At 38.5% G+C, this 15,088-nt stretch overlaps 1 protein-coding gene across 2 annotated transcripts; it reads left to right on the top strand.

Annotated features, from left to right (window-relative positions):
• The first annotated feature begins 4,223 nt into the window (after positions 1-4,223).
• Positions 4,224-14,165, top strand: LOC119480656 (inositol monophosphatase 1-like). 2 transcript variants are annotated; one of them, XM_037757143.1, is made up of 9 exons: positions 4,224-4,342; positions 4,612-4,741; positions 6,400-6,533; positions 8,249-8,353; positions 8,608-8,653; positions 8,828-8,936; positions 9,138-9,246; positions 11,730-11,881; positions 13,216-14,165. In XM_037757143.1, the coding sequence occupies exons 2-9, from the start codon at positions 4,679-4,681 to the stop codon at positions 13,332-13,334; spliced, it is 837 nt and encodes a 278-aa protein (XP_037613071.1). In that variant the 5' UTR covers positions 4,224-4,342; positions 4,612-4,678; the 3' UTR covers positions 13,335-14,165. The 2 variants fall into 2 exon arrangements, with proteins under 2 accessions (XP_037613071.1, XP_037613072.1); XM_037757144.1 differs by lacking the exon at positions 4,224-4,342 and adding an exon at positions 4,356-4,445 and having other exon boundaries at positions 4,609-4,741.
• Positions 14,166-15,088: the final 923 nt, after the last annotated feature.

Here is a 15,088-nt window from a genome sequence, read left to right on the forward strand (position 1 = left end):
AAAGCCTCCAGGAGATTTTTAACACATAATGATGATGGCTGACCTTTAAGAAAACAATAATCTTCCTAGCATACCAAAGAGATACTCTAACGATACACATTTTTGTTTGAAATTATAGTGGTTAGCACATGCAATCATAGAATATCGTGTGAGTAAACCTAGTTTTATAATTCAGTGAGAAAACGTAGAGGGAAATGCTCACCATTTTCCATGCAAAAATTGCAACAAATGGCTTCATGGTTGTGATGTTGAATGCTTCGCTCAGGTCAGATTTCTGCTTCGAATTGAGTCCTGTTGTGTGATGTGATCTGATATGTACCCTCGTCTCAGAGCTAATGCCTGACATGCCCGAAAGACTCGTCCTCATAGGCCCACAGAGACATTCTTTAAGGACAGATGACATGTTTTTTCTCTCCCAGCGTCCTGTTGCAAAGAGTAGATCCACATGACTCCAATTATGGTACCAATAGGAATCTCCCCACACAGACTGTTGGCTGTTTTCTGGGTTATGGTGTGATGGGCTAGAGGATGAAATATAGCCGTCTGCATTACTACACACCCCAAATTATTATTATTAACTCAATTTAGAGTGGTATATGTACACAGTATGTCTCAAAATGAGCCTGTGGTGTTATTTTGTGAAGTAGCCTAGTACTTAGGTTTAGGGTTTTTCTGGAAAAACATACAATGACAACATGATAGTTCATACAGATTAATGCAACAATAATGTAACTCTGGGTTATTTTCCTTCATTCTGCACACGTGGTACTTTTACTTGTAATGCTTAAAGTTACTACGAGGAGCTCTACGTTGATTTTGGCGGTTCCTGTGGACAAAAGCGATAGTGTTTCTGAGCACCAGATTCCCTTTAGAAAACCTCTCATTTTACAGCATCAGGGTCTGACAGTCTGCTTTGAGCTACGCCGACCTTTGACAGTTGCGTCACGACTGCTTTTACAACCAAATACATTGAAGCGTGCCGTTGACACTGCAATCCACCCTGGTCTGACCCAGCTCTCACCCTTTCAGTTACACAATCAATGCTGGTTCAACCCTAGTTCAGTCTTCGGTTTTTAAAGGGGTATTAAAGCCTCGTTCCCATTTGTGACAAAAAAAATGAGGAAAAGATACATCACTAACGTCTAGTGTTTTCAAAATATCACTGATTTGCCAAAGAGGTGCACGCTGCAAATGAACTGTCAGAACTAGGTGACATACGGCGTTGGGCTGTGAGGAGACTGCATCCTGCATCTGACACCTTCATTTGTTATCTCAGATCAGAGGTTGTCTATCGTTTTTCAGCCAAGGACCCGTTACAAGATAGAGAATAAACCGAGAACCGTGTCATGTAGAAAAGGCCTGATTCCTGTCAAGATTATCACATAAACCAACACTTGTGGGAGGTCTGAGTGACTTTGAACACTGATTAGCATGAAGGGCTTTTTATTTGTGTGTTGCAGTATCCAAAGAAAAATCGTAGGGAGTCCAAAAGAGACCTTAAATCATCTCACGGTGTCACTAAATATACAGAAAGTGTGAACTGACTGGATGTGATTCTCATTATACTGCCTTGTCTTAAAATACAAAAAAAAAAGCATCGCTCCAGGTTGGAGGTTATAGATTTAATGTATGCCTAACCGTTGCCAGACTTCTCATTAACTGCTTATGATGATGTTGGATTTCTGCCACCTCTTAGTGAGATAAAGGTCGCCTGAGGTTAAATCTGTAAGACGGTATGGATGAGGTGTACCCTCGTGTTTTTAAAGCTAATTGCATTGTTAGTGCTCTGCACAGGACTAACCGGGTTTATTGACATGAAACGCTCTGAGGTTAATAACCCAATATAGCCTCAAAGAAAAGGAAGCCAAAATCTGATTCAGAGCTTTTTTTGTACATTCGTCACTGCTCCATTGACACACTGATATATACTCATATAGGCCTTTGGGAAAATGTGCAATAATAATTACTTCCCTATAATGTACAGTACAGTTTCTTGGAAGCAGAACCAACATCTTGCCATTACGGGAAGTTTATGAATCATTAACTCAAGTAAAGGGAAGCTTAATGTTTAAATAACTTAATGCAGCTTTTAAATTTGAATTAAACGAGGTATCATGACACTGTCAGTCTCTGCTTTCTGTTTAGACCCTTCACTAATGCTCTATTATACAAATAAGAAGACAACAATTTGGTATAATTCTTTAAGAATACATAAAAAATGTAATGTGTTGTCCCTTTTCTCCTTCTTTTCATCGTCATTGATCATGACATTATTTTGCAATTTGGTGCTCTCTTAACTTCAAGGGCTTTTATTTGTCATTTCCCCCCAAGAGATGTAGTTTTAACAAGTTCCCCAAGCCCTATGATGACTCCTTAAAGTGTTTTATGAAATAAAACAGCCACAAACAAAAGTAAAATAACTTAGGAAATGAATAAAATTTCTTTTATTCTTAGATTTTTCCTATTCCCATTCCTTATTTTACTTGACTAAAATGACCTTTGTAGTTCTGGAATTATTTGCAAAGTCTTAAAGGTCCCATATTGTAAAAAGTGAGATTTTCAGGTCTTTTACGTTATAACGCAGGTTTAAGTGATATATAAATACTGTTAAACTATCAAAACTCTCAATATACGGAGAAATACACACAGCCCGTATTTAGAAATTGCATTTTTGAAACAAGCCATTAGGATTTCTGTCCATTTGTGATGTCACAAATATACAATATTTAGACCATTATGCGGTTTTAAGCGTAAACATTCTAAATGTGTCCCAGTTTATTTCCTGTTGCAGTGTATGTAAATAACATCAGCTGACAGGAAGTAAACATGGACCCAAACTGTTGCCTAGCAATGCAATTCTGTTGCAATTCCATTGAAATGCACTAAAACGGAGCGTTTCAGACAGAGGGTAAATGCAGGGATAATCAGGCAGACAGTACGAGGAAAAAAACATGTTTCTTGAACATTACAGCATGTCAACATGTTCTATTAGAAACACAGAAAACAAGTATTAACCTGAAAATGAACATGATATGAGACCTTTAACAAGGCACATAAGATTTTGCATATAAAGCTTTCGGAGAACAGGTTGTGACAAGGATTTCCTTAAATGTCAACTCAATATTAAAAAGAAAACACCCTGCAGCAATAAAAGTCTCCACACAAGGCAGCCAATGTAACCGTGCATCAGATCCTGGACAGTGCTGCTGCTGCCACCTTCTGGGTTTCTATGTTTGTTATATCTAAGCTGGTGGCACCCAAACCTTTTAATGTAAGACACACAATATGCATAAATTCACATTAACACCATGTATACCTACAGCACTATAAGGGTTTATTTGTAACGCCCTAAAAAACACAAACAAGTTGATGTAAATAATGTGTCATACAGTATATGAACTTACATTAAGATTAAGTGAAATAATCAGCAGTTTTTTGGCTTTGCTGCTGTGTGGATTTGCAGATAAATGTTAATGAATAAAAGTTAAATAGTTGTAATATTTATTTTTTTGTTTTGTTCAAAATTTGAAATTGTCTGAACTTGGTCGTCTTGAACTGTGTCGAGGTTTATCGTCATTTCTTTGAGCTCTATTTACAAATCTTTCCACAAACTATATTTCTGACTGCTGCACAGCTAGAAAAGTCACCTGATGGAAAGGATGTGTGAACGATAAGAGCCGGCTCCCGTCCGAGAGACGTTTTTTTTGCTCTGCATTGCTCTGCGGTGCGGTGAGTTGCGTTGCATTGCGGTGCGTTGCGTTGCGTTGCGGTGCGGTGCGTTGCGGTGGTTTGCAGTTCGTTGCTTTGCGGTGCGTTGCTTTGCGGTGCGTTGCTTTGCGGTGCGTTGCTTTGCGGTGCGATGCGTTGCGCTGAGGTGCAGTGCGCGAATAGCAGACAAGATGAGTGACAGTCGGAAACGAAGCAGCATGTAATATTACGGTATTCTGGAAATTATAAGGTTTAGTTTAATCATATTGAATAATTTAAGTGATATATGTGCACACATACTAATCATAGGTCAAAACAGCTAAAGCTAAATTTGGCTGAATTATAAAAGGCAGAAGTGAAGTAAAATGAAGAGCCGTTTAGGAGCCGAAAGAACCGATTCTTCTTGGTGAGCTGAGCCAAAAGATCTGGATCACTAAAAAGAGGTGGAATTCCCATCACTAAAAAGTAGCCTTATCAGTTTCCCAGAAATGACAGCCGTGTGAGCCAATGAGAACGTCGAATTCACATCCGGGTGAAATGTATTGACCAATCAGAGCGAGAGATTTACCTCTAGTCCCGCCCTTCCATAAGCTAGCTAAAAGTCAACACAGAAGAAGTCAGTTTGTCTCTGGAGGTGGGTTGAGCTAGTTTTAACCTATTGAAACGCCTATTATTGTAGTTTATTACAGCGTTAATTAAGATATTATATATGTGCTGCCTTACTAAACCTTTAATTTGAGTTTTTTAGCCGTTACATGTCAGTTTATTGGTGTAAAAGCGAGCTAGCATAGAGAGCTAATTCAGCTGCTTCTTTATCAGTTTTTCCAGCCAGTATCTCATCTGTCTTATCTAACTACTACTTTAACATGTGAGCTAACATTCAGTGTTGCTTTCCCCCAACAGGAACCTAAGGTTACAACCTGTAACTATCTGGGAATATAACATTATAAACTCCTCATCCTACATCAAGATGAGTGATCCCTGGCAGGAGTGCATGGATCACTGTGTGGAGGTCACCAAACAGGCTGGAAAGGTGAGTAAATACTGATGTTATTGCTTCTTTATTAATGCTATGGTCTGGAAATCACTTTGTTTAAGTTTTGCATTCACTTATATAGACTTTTTTTTGGTATACTTCTCAGTATACGCCAAGTATACTTAGACTTTTTTGTATACTTGTCAGTATAAGCCAAGTTTACTTAGACTTTTCTGTATACTTAGACTAGTCTGTATACTTGACAGTATAAGCCAAGTTTACTTAGACTATTCTGTATACTTAGACTAGTCTGTATACTTGTCAGTATACGCCAAGTATACTTAGACTTTTTTGTATACTTGTCAGTATAAGCCAAGTTTACATAGACTTTTCTGTATACTTAGACTAGTCTGTATACTTGACAGTATAACCTAAGTTTACTTAGACTATTCTGTATACTTGTCAGTAAAAGCCAAGTTTACTTAGACTTTTTTTGTATACTTGTAAGTATAAGCCAAGTTTACTTAGACTATTCTGTATACTTGTCAGTATAAGCCAAGTTTACTTAGACTTTTCTGTATACTTGTCAGTATAAGCCAAGTTTACTTAGACTTTTCTGTATACTTGTCAGTATAAGCCAAGTATACTTAGACTATTCTGTATACGTGTCAGTATAAGCCAAGTATACTTAGACTATTCTGTATACTTGTCAGTACAAACTAAGTATACTCCGTTTCACAGCAGTAGTAACTTATAATACAAGATACAATAAAAAAAGTGAGATCCACAATCAGTTAGAGAGATCTAATGTCATGTTAAGCAAGTTATTTAGACTGATTAAGACTTTTTCTTGCTGCAAAGAGAAAGCTTTTCTTAAAACAAAAACAAGGGTTTACAAGAAGTTTCTTTTTTATGTTATCAATGTGACTACGGCAAGTTAAATTGTCATCTAGCTATATTATATTGAGACTTTTATTTATTTATTTGTTTCACATATACACAGACAGTAAAATACATGTGAGGGATTGGTAGAAACCTTATATAAAAAACACACCTAAAGGACATACACTAGGTACAAATATTACTGTACAAATTCACCAGTACATTTTAAATATTAGTGTTCAAAACATTTCACATACAAAAATATAGAGTGTAAAATGTAGGAGTAAATTTCAAACAAACGAAAAAAATACAAAGACATCAGCAGCGCATTTCTAAGTCTGTTTTTATACAAACACAACGACACAGAGGAAACCATTAAATGGACATTTTCGTTCCATAAGATAACTGACCACAGGATGTTTTACACACGGGAAGATGAAGCTTCTCAACCTGTCTGGTTCGGTAATTATGTAATTGAGAGTTGTTCACAAAATAATATCTGAAACAGTGAGGTAAATCTGCATCCTTATATCTCGCCTTAAAGGGTTTGAAGAATGTTGATGTGAAATATAGTCAATAACTGCCATTTAAAAAAAAAAGTTACTAATTCAGTTTCTTTGGTTTAAAGAATAAAGTTATCTACATACCCTTTGTAAAGTTACAGTAATGTGTAATAAACACAATAAAGACTTGCACCTAATCATCTCTGACCCATCATAGCCAACAGTATGTAGCCATAACACACAACGCGTTAAGTTTAATTAAAGTAGCAGATGTAGTCAGTCATCCACAAAATCCCTTTGCTGAGTTTGTCATTGTTGTGCGTCTGCCAGATGATCCGCGAGGCGCTCCAGAAGGACATCGCCGTCATGCACAAGAGCTCACCGGTTGACCTGGTGACCGAGACGGACCAGAAAGTAGAACAGCTCATTATATCCTCCATCAAGGAAAAGTACCCGACTCACAGGTATTTAACCAGAGAGACATGAGAGGTGGTTTATGAACTGGTTGAAAGTGCTGCAGGACATTTGACAGTGTATTTATATTCAGTCTCTCAAAGTTTGGTTCTTATTTTCATGCTATTTTTAATGTTACATTATTTCCAGCTGCGACAGCAATGCTGGTATTTCACTTTGCGACTTTGTGTGTGAGTTGCCAGGTGTTTATATTTCTGTCTTCGGACAGACTTTGTCACCGCATCGCAACTGTGTAACATGCAGTCACAAAACATGTCTGTAGTTGTGATCAAAATGAAGGTCGATTTCGAAGAATCAGTCTGTAGGCTACTTTTCTTCACCTCTTAATATGCTACACTTAAAGGGGCTAAATACGGGATTGGGAGCATTTCTGTTGCCTCTCAACGGCTCTTAACATGGTGCTAAATACATCCGCAACGATGGCGTCGGTTGGAACGGTGTTATCAACTATAACCGCGGTATGAGAGCAGTGCAGAGCGACAGCCGTAAACTAGACAGTGGGGCAAGCTCACATTCACTAACAGCTTGTGCAACCGGCTCGACCATGTTGACCAAACGAGGAGAAACTTGAATTACAACACACTCAGAGGGAGAGCGACTACATTCTCTGCTCAGGTAGACATTACTCCTCTATATCTTTACATAGCAAAATAGTTGTTTGCTGCTATATTAATTCTCTGGATATCGTATAGAGCACCTTAAAATACAGGATTTATTACATGGCAGTTATTCTCATTTTCAGTCCTGAGCTATTTTACTGTTAGTAAAAATCTGATCTGTTCACTAAAGTCACAAATATTTTTGTGTGTGTATGTGTGTTTGTCATCATGGCAAAATGTGGTCCTGCGGACGCCTACTGTAGCTGGAACTACCACAGAGGCGGTTTTGAGTACTATTCCAGGTGTTTATATTTCTGTCTGTGGACAGATGTTGTCACCGCGATAGCGTCGCAATCGTATAAGATGCAGTCAGTGTGTAGTTGAGATCAAAATTAAGTTTGAGTTTGAAGATGGGCGTGGTCCGAGCAAAGGCGCAGGAAGTAGGGGGGTAGGAAGTCGGGAAGAGGCCGTTGGTGCCCCACTTTATACCTCTGGCCCGATTGGGCGTCGCTGCTGGTTCGCAACATGATCTCTAGTTGAATGCTGCATTTAACTAATTTCACTTTGCTTGTTTTGTTTGTAATGTGGATGATAGTTTTCTATACTTTGGATGTATCTTGAAGCATGTTCACACTCTTGCTCTCATCACTAATCCAGGCAGGGCTGTTGGCAAGAATTTGGAAATACTGATGTCATGAGCCACAAAAAACAGACAAAAATCAAATAATGAGACATCAAAAATCTAAATGTTAAAATAATTTGGATTTTAAACATTTAATTTATTCAATAGACTATAAATGTGAACATCTTAATGCGGCTGCAAAGCTTTCTCTACACTACCTAAAGTACATTCTAGTTGTGAAATACGGAATCCTTTTATTCATTAGTTGATTTATTTATTTTTGTTGGACTAAAAGTAGTCAAAATTAAATATAATCATTCTTAAAATGCTGGAATCTGTCTGTCAAATATCCACCATGAAGATGGTGAATCTTCAACACAGCAGGTAAACAGTATCAAGTGCAATAGTATAATTGTTTTTACAGCTGAGGTTACACTGGTATGATGCATAAAAGTTGTTGTTTTGTTTCTGTCTGATTTTGAAGCTTCATAGGTGAGGAGTCGGTAGCAGCAGGTGCTCCCAGCGTTCTAACTGACGATCCCACTTGGATCATCGACCCGATTGATGGTACCACCAACTTTGTTCACAGGTACTGCCTTCATTTTAATACTGTATAAACCATTGAGAAACCCAATAGAGCACTGGAGTTGTTTTATCTTTGTCGCTCCTTATCTATTTTTATCTTTTAATTAGGTTCTCTCTTGGATTGTCCTCTCTGTCAGGGATAATTAGACGACGTAGATGAAACTGAACTGATAATAGAAATTGATTCCTCTGAGCTTAAACCTAAAGGGAGTTCATTAAAGGAATGCTTTTTTTATATTGTAAATTTCTTTTGTGCAGGTTCCCATTTGTGTCTGTATCAATTGGCTTCACTGTGAAGAAAGTGGTATGTTTTATTGTTCGTGAATCTCATGTTTTTTGACACTGTAACATCTTAATTAAAAGAAACGTTAAGATAGTAATTGCCCCAATAACCCAGTGAATTTCTGATGCATAGTACAGTAGTTTTCTCTTTTTATATAGCTGTGGCTCTCTTCTGCTGTTTTCTGTGCCGTCTCAGATAGAGTTCGGGATTGTCTACAGCTGCATCGAGGACAAAATGTACACAGCACGGAAAGGGAAAGGAGCATTCTGCAATGGAGAGCCAATCAAAGTGTCTGGACAAGAGGGTAAATATCAATAATCACATCATGCTTCAGTATTGCATTTCTTAACAAATCCACCAGGTGGAGGCAGCGTCACAGCCAGATTCTCTGCTTGTAGCAGCTCTACACCGTGAATCCTTAGAGACAGAAGTTGTACATTTCTAACTGTGATTCTGTGTTTTCTGAGGAGTAAACTGTCATTTTTTTCTGTGTTTTTCACACTAGACATTAGCCAATCTCTGGTACTGACAGAAATGGGCTTCAAAAAGGATCCTGAGCATTTCAAAACAATGATGGCCAACATCAGGACCATCCTCACCATCCCTGTGCACGGGTAAATATACGCTTTTGCACAAGTTATAATCCTTAAAGGGATAGTTTGGGTGTTTTGAAGTGGGGTTGTATGAGGTACTTATCCACAGTCAGTGCATTACCTACAGTAGATGACGGTCGGCATGCCTCCAGTTTGGAGAAGCAGACAGGAGTTACCAGCGCAAAGCAATGTACTGCTGTGGACGGGGCGGCTTTTAACATCCTAAAAGAAAGGTCCACCTAAAAAAAATCAATATCAGTTTAAGTGTACGATATATTTAGAATAGTTTGACCAGTTAACCTTGCCATGAAACAACTATTAAGTCTATGTTTCCGACGGGGAACTGAAGCCGTTAATTGCAATTAGATATTTTTCAAAAATAACCCCACTTCAAAACACCCAGACTATTCCATTAACATTTCAGTCCTGGTTGATCTGATGACTCCCGTGATCAGTACTTCAGCAAACACTCCTCGAGCAGCTACTTTATCAGACATACAACAGAAGAGAGAATGGTGTATCTGTTTACAATGCGGACAAACAAGGTCATGTTGTTTTGATAAAGAAGAAATAATTGCGACCACAATCTGATTATACGTTGCACGCTGTGTGCCAGTAGTTTTCCACACAATAGCAGCACACTGTAATTTGAGGTTTGAGGTGTGCAGCCTTCAGCTCTCTGTGGCTGCGTCACTTTTAAGTACTTTTAAAAAAATGTAAACCAATTGTCATTAGGTCTGCCCCCTCTTAGTCGACTTCTCAGTCGTTTTGGTCTTAGTCAACTAAGATTTCTTTAGTCTATTAGTCATTTTTTTATGCTTTTTTTATGCTGGATGATTTATTTATAAGAAACTTATGAGCATAATTCTGGTAAACAAGATTTAAAGTGGAGCTTTTGTGTGATTCTTTGTGGAGAAACTCAGTTTCACAGATCTGTCGATAAAATCAACTAATCGATTAGTCGACAAAATCGTATGAGTGTTAATCCACTAAGAATTTCTTTGGTTGAGGACAGCCCTAAATGTTTGTAGACACTTTTTCAATGAATGACTGTGGTCAGCGCTAATCTGGGTAACTGATATGTTGTGTTTCCTGTGGCTGCTTCACTATAGACGAATCCGCCGACCGCTTTGTGTGTTCCGCAATCTAGCGGCGCCGCCTTCACTGCGGTGGCAATTCTTAGTGAGTCAGTGTCTCCTAACCGTGTTAACTGGTGATTTTCAACTGAATGCATCCGTGGTTGCTCGTATTAACCTGCATAAATGGTCAATGTAGATAATAAACAGAGTTGAGTATGTATTTAAAATGGATTTAAAAATGAGTGCCCTAGTCCACTAACATTAGGTACGCTAGCTAAGCAGTGTTATCTTAGCTGACAGTACTTGTTTCAACATATTAGGCAGGTTCTTCCCGATCTTCTAGACACCGTTGTTACATAGAAATGCAAGATAAAAGTAGAAAATTGTACACTTCTTTTAGGACAGCTTGCATTCAATCATGTGTTATGTATGTATTATAGGGAGACGTCACTGCAGTAATGGCAACTTGTTTACTTCCGATACTTCCCTGGATTCCTGTATAAAGGACCCCCCCATATTTCCCCAATGGGACATACTTTTAATGTGAAGCAGCAGTAGGATTTTTATTTGCAGTAACATTGTACAGCTCTGATGCATCTGTAGGGGAGTGAACAGTAAACAGTGAGGCTGATATCAGTGAGATAAAAGTAGAAATAGTAGCGTTGGATTACATGCATGCATTGTTTCCTGTGAATCCTTCTTTGCGTGGGAACGGCAGACTGCCACTAACATGTGAAAGTACTATATAGAGGGACTCCCTTGTAGCCTAAGGGTTAGGGTGTGTACCACATGAGTCATGACATGCCACTATCAAATAATGGCAAATAAACTTTTCTCTTTTTCTTAGAGGAACAGTGTGTAGCATTTAGAGGGATCTAGTGACAGAAATGGAATATGATATTAATAAGTATGTTTTCTTTAGTGTATAATCACCTGAAAATAAGAGTGGCTGTGTTTTCATTACCTCAGAATGAGCCGTTTATATCTACATACGGAGCGGGTCCTCTTCACGGAACCGGCTGCCATATTTCTACCCAGAACGAACAAACCAAACACTGGCTCTAGAGAGGGACATTTGTGTTTTTGCGTCAACCACCATAGTTCTCGTAAACTCTTGGCACACAGGAGAAGTTTCGGTTGGTTGCAATCTGCAACCTCCCCGCTAGATGCCGCCAAATCCTACACACTGCACCTTTAATCTTTCTAAAAAGTAGTAAAATGTAATAGATAATGATAGAACGTAAATACCAAATGCATGCCAAACATGAATAGTATTGCATACAGGGTTTGAATCCATGAAAATCTTAAGGATTATAACTTAAAACATTCACAAACACACACTAAACTTTCACTAAACCATCTGGAGGTTAAGAGTTTGTCACGTGCCATCAAATGCAGAGCAGAAAATCCCATTTCCATCCACAGTATCCGCTCCCCGGGCAGCGCAGCTGTCAACATGTGCCTGGTAGCGTGCGGATCGGCTGATGCTTACTACCACATGGGCATCCACTGCTGGGACATGGCTGGAGGGGCAGCGGTTGTTACCGAAGCTGGAGGAGTTATCATGGACATTTCAGGTGAGTCACTGAGAAGACTTGAGCTGTTTTACTAAACTTTTCAGAGGCTGCTGCTGAGTCACTGGATGAAATGAAGGAAGCAGCTCAGCAGGGTGATTGACTTGTGGAGAAACTGCTGAAGGGGATCATTGCTTCACAGCAGAGAGAACGGGCTGCTGTTATTTCAGCGCAAACACAACATAAGTTATTAATATTTTATGAATTATTGAGATTGTTACTAATTCTCGTTGTTATTGGTTTTTATGCCTCTTTCTGCTCACAAATGCCTGTGAAACGCAGTCAGAGATGGAGAGCAGGGCATGTGGTGGCTTACTTGAAACAGGAAGCAGCGGGTTTTTGAGAAATTTAGTGTTACATTTGGGCAACACTGTCACTGACGTAACAGCTGATTTAGGATGATATGGAAGCTGCTCGTCAAGTCAAACCTGCACAGTTGATAATGACATTGCTTTAAAAGATTAAACACATTCTTTATTTCTGCTAACAGACTTCCTTCCTATATAAAAGTAACGAACGGAGGAGTGCATGTATGTGTGGACGAAACTTGTAGCATGTATAGCGAAGACTTCCGTCCAGCACAGCCTTTCCTCCTTGAACTGAAGGTTATAACTCACTGATCAGCTCTCCGCGCTTAAAATCTGATCCTGCAGAGTGTAGAATTTTAAAATGAGTGGGATCATGATCTTGGAAATTCATCACCCACGCCTTCACCATCTAATTTATAACCGTTTTCCCCCTTGTGACTGGCTTAGTACTTAGCAATTGTTCTTATAAACACGAGCATCTCAAAATGAACGTGCTCAGTCATTGCAGACCAACAACAGTGAGGTGAATCTTTCTAAAGGCCACATTAGATGCTGCATCATCTTTGCTTTGTGGTTTAACTGCTTACAATAACATCTTGAGCAAGCATGTTAACATAGTCAGTGTATAGCTGGAAGTATTTGTTCATTTTTCCTCTCTAATTTCACTTGAAACTGTTGTGTTTATTTTGCACTAAAGTTCTTAATTAAGTGAGAAAACACCATTTTTTTAAGTATTTAATTCACACAGGAGTATACGAAATTAGGCTTTACCATGTGGTTATTTCATATAGATTATTTATTTATTGAATTAAGAAAAAACTTGCAACATTTATAGTTATCGAGATATGAAATTACATATATTGGGATAGAAGATTTTGGCCATATCGCGGACTATTTTTTTATTATAATATATTTTATTTATTTATTTTTTATTTTATTTCCTTTTATTTTATACTGTCTTGTAACAAAAAGATGTGAAGCTCAGCTTTATTACAGCTATGCTTACTTTGTCTTTTCTCTTTCATCCAGGTGGACCGTTTGATCTGATGTCTCGGAGGCTGATCATCGCCAGCAGCAAAGCAATAGCAGAACGCATCGCTAAGGAGATAACAGAGTTTCACGTCGGCAGGGACGACACAGATGGCTAGTAAAGTTTCATCATCTCCTCTACCAGCTTAACAGTTATTTAATTACCCGACTGTTTTGTATTTAACAAGTCACGATTCCGTCTTTGCCTTAAGAACCAAAACGATAAACTTACCTCTGAAGAACTATCCTCTGAAGTTTGTTAGTCAGCGTTTAAGACTTTCAGCCTTCTTTCTGTTTTCTTTATTGTTGTGCTTCTGCACTTAGCCATTCACAGATTGAGATTTTGTATTGTGTTGTAGCTTGTTTAGTCAGTAATTATGCCTGTGTCCTAATACACACTTGTTTTTAGTTATTTTGTATTATTTATATTTATTTGGACAATCAAGAGATCAGAACAAAATCATTTCATTGATAAAGTACCTCCATATAACACCATAGCAGTAATTTTAGTATATAATCATGTTTTGACCAATAATTTTGATTTTCTAGGTGTGATTTTATCTTAGGTTATTGTATCTAGTTAAATTTATTTAAAGATACATTTGTTTACACAGTAAGTAAATTCATTTCAGTGCCATCACTAGTTTGCACTACACCAAACACACGTCTACACATAACTACTGTACTGTATAACTTCTTAATTAAGTCCAAAACACAGAGGGTGTTCTTGAAAATGTGTTAAAAGTGTTTTAATATTAAAGGATCAGTGTAGGAGCCAGATGGTGTATCAGGTCTCCTGGGTATAAATGTATAAGTAGGTAAGTTTTTGACCGCCGAGGCAGCACGTTGCTGCAGTAGTAACTTGTTTGTTTGTTGCTATTGGAGTGAACGTGTAATCGAGTTAATGGATAAGCTGCATAGAAAAAATAAACCAATGGAGTGTTAAAGTATAAAGTGTGTTTCCGACTTTGATTATACACGGTAACGTTACTCAGCGCGTCAATCAGGTGAGCCCGGTGCAACACCTTAGTGGCTTAAAGCTTGACTTAGCCTCTACAACCAGTGTGTAACACTAGGGGGGGGATCTATTGGCAGAAATTTAATATAATATTAATAAGTATGTTTTCTTTAGTGTATAATCACCTAATAATAATAATTGTGTTTTTGTTACCTTAGAATGAGCCGTTTATATCTACATAGGGAGCGGGTCTTCTTCATGGAGTCGGCCACCATGTTTCTACAGTAGCCCAGAACGGACAAACCACTGTGTTAACTTTTCCTGCTTGGGCCGGAGTCGATAAGGGGCCGTGTCCTCCAAAGCGTTTATTCCCAGCTGAAAATGATAGGTGCTCCTCTGAAAACTCCGCTCTGGGGGCGCAGCGCTTTTTCAGCTGAGTTGCGTTGGTTGTGTCTAGTTGCTGTGATACGGAATATACACGGAAGTAAACATGTCGCCACAAGTACTTGCTCTGGATGAAGGGAATGCTGAAGCAAGTAGGGAGAGAGGACGGGCCCGCTGGTCATGTGGGTTCATGAGATTTTATGGGTGAGGAAACATCTTGGCGAGTACGAACGTCCCGTTAAGATACAGATTCAGATCAACTTTATTATCCCACACGGGGAATTTGTTTGGTCCAGTGCTCCAGACATGAGGACAACATAAAGTCCACAGTAAAAACAATAGCATAACATACACAATAAGACTACAACATACTCATAATAACAAGACACGGGAAATCTCTGTTGGTCTGGAGGAGCTGCACCATTTATTTCGTTATAAACTGCAACTTCCCCTGTACATTCACTTGATATTCTCAAAGCTAAACTAACTGTCTTCTGCTCCAGTAGCTTACTTGTTCGCTCACACGCATTT

The sequence above is a fragment of the Sebastes umbrosus genome, chromosome 21 (assembly GCF_015220745.1).
Source record: "Sebastes umbrosus isolate fSebUmb1 chromosome 21, fSebUmb1.pri, whole genome shotgun sequence".
Taxonomy (NCBI): domain Eukaryota; kingdom Metazoa; phylum Chordata; class Actinopteri; order Perciformes; family Sebastidae; genus Sebastes; species Sebastes umbrosus.

Bases quoted from the DNA above. Each gene is read 5' to 3' on its own strand.
- LOC119480656 (XM_037757143.1), top strand. From the start codon at position 4,679: ATGAGTGATCCCTGGCAGGAGTGCATGGATCACTGTGTGGAGGTCACC. The intron at 4,742-6,399 runs GTGAGTAAATAC...TGCGTCTGCCAG, and splicing joins TCACCAAACAGGCTGGAAAG to ATGATCCGCGAGGCGCTCCA. The intron at 8,937-9,137 runs GTAAATATCAAT...TTTTCACACTAG, and splicing joins CAAAGTGTCTGGACAAGAGG to ACATTAGCCAATCTCTGGTA.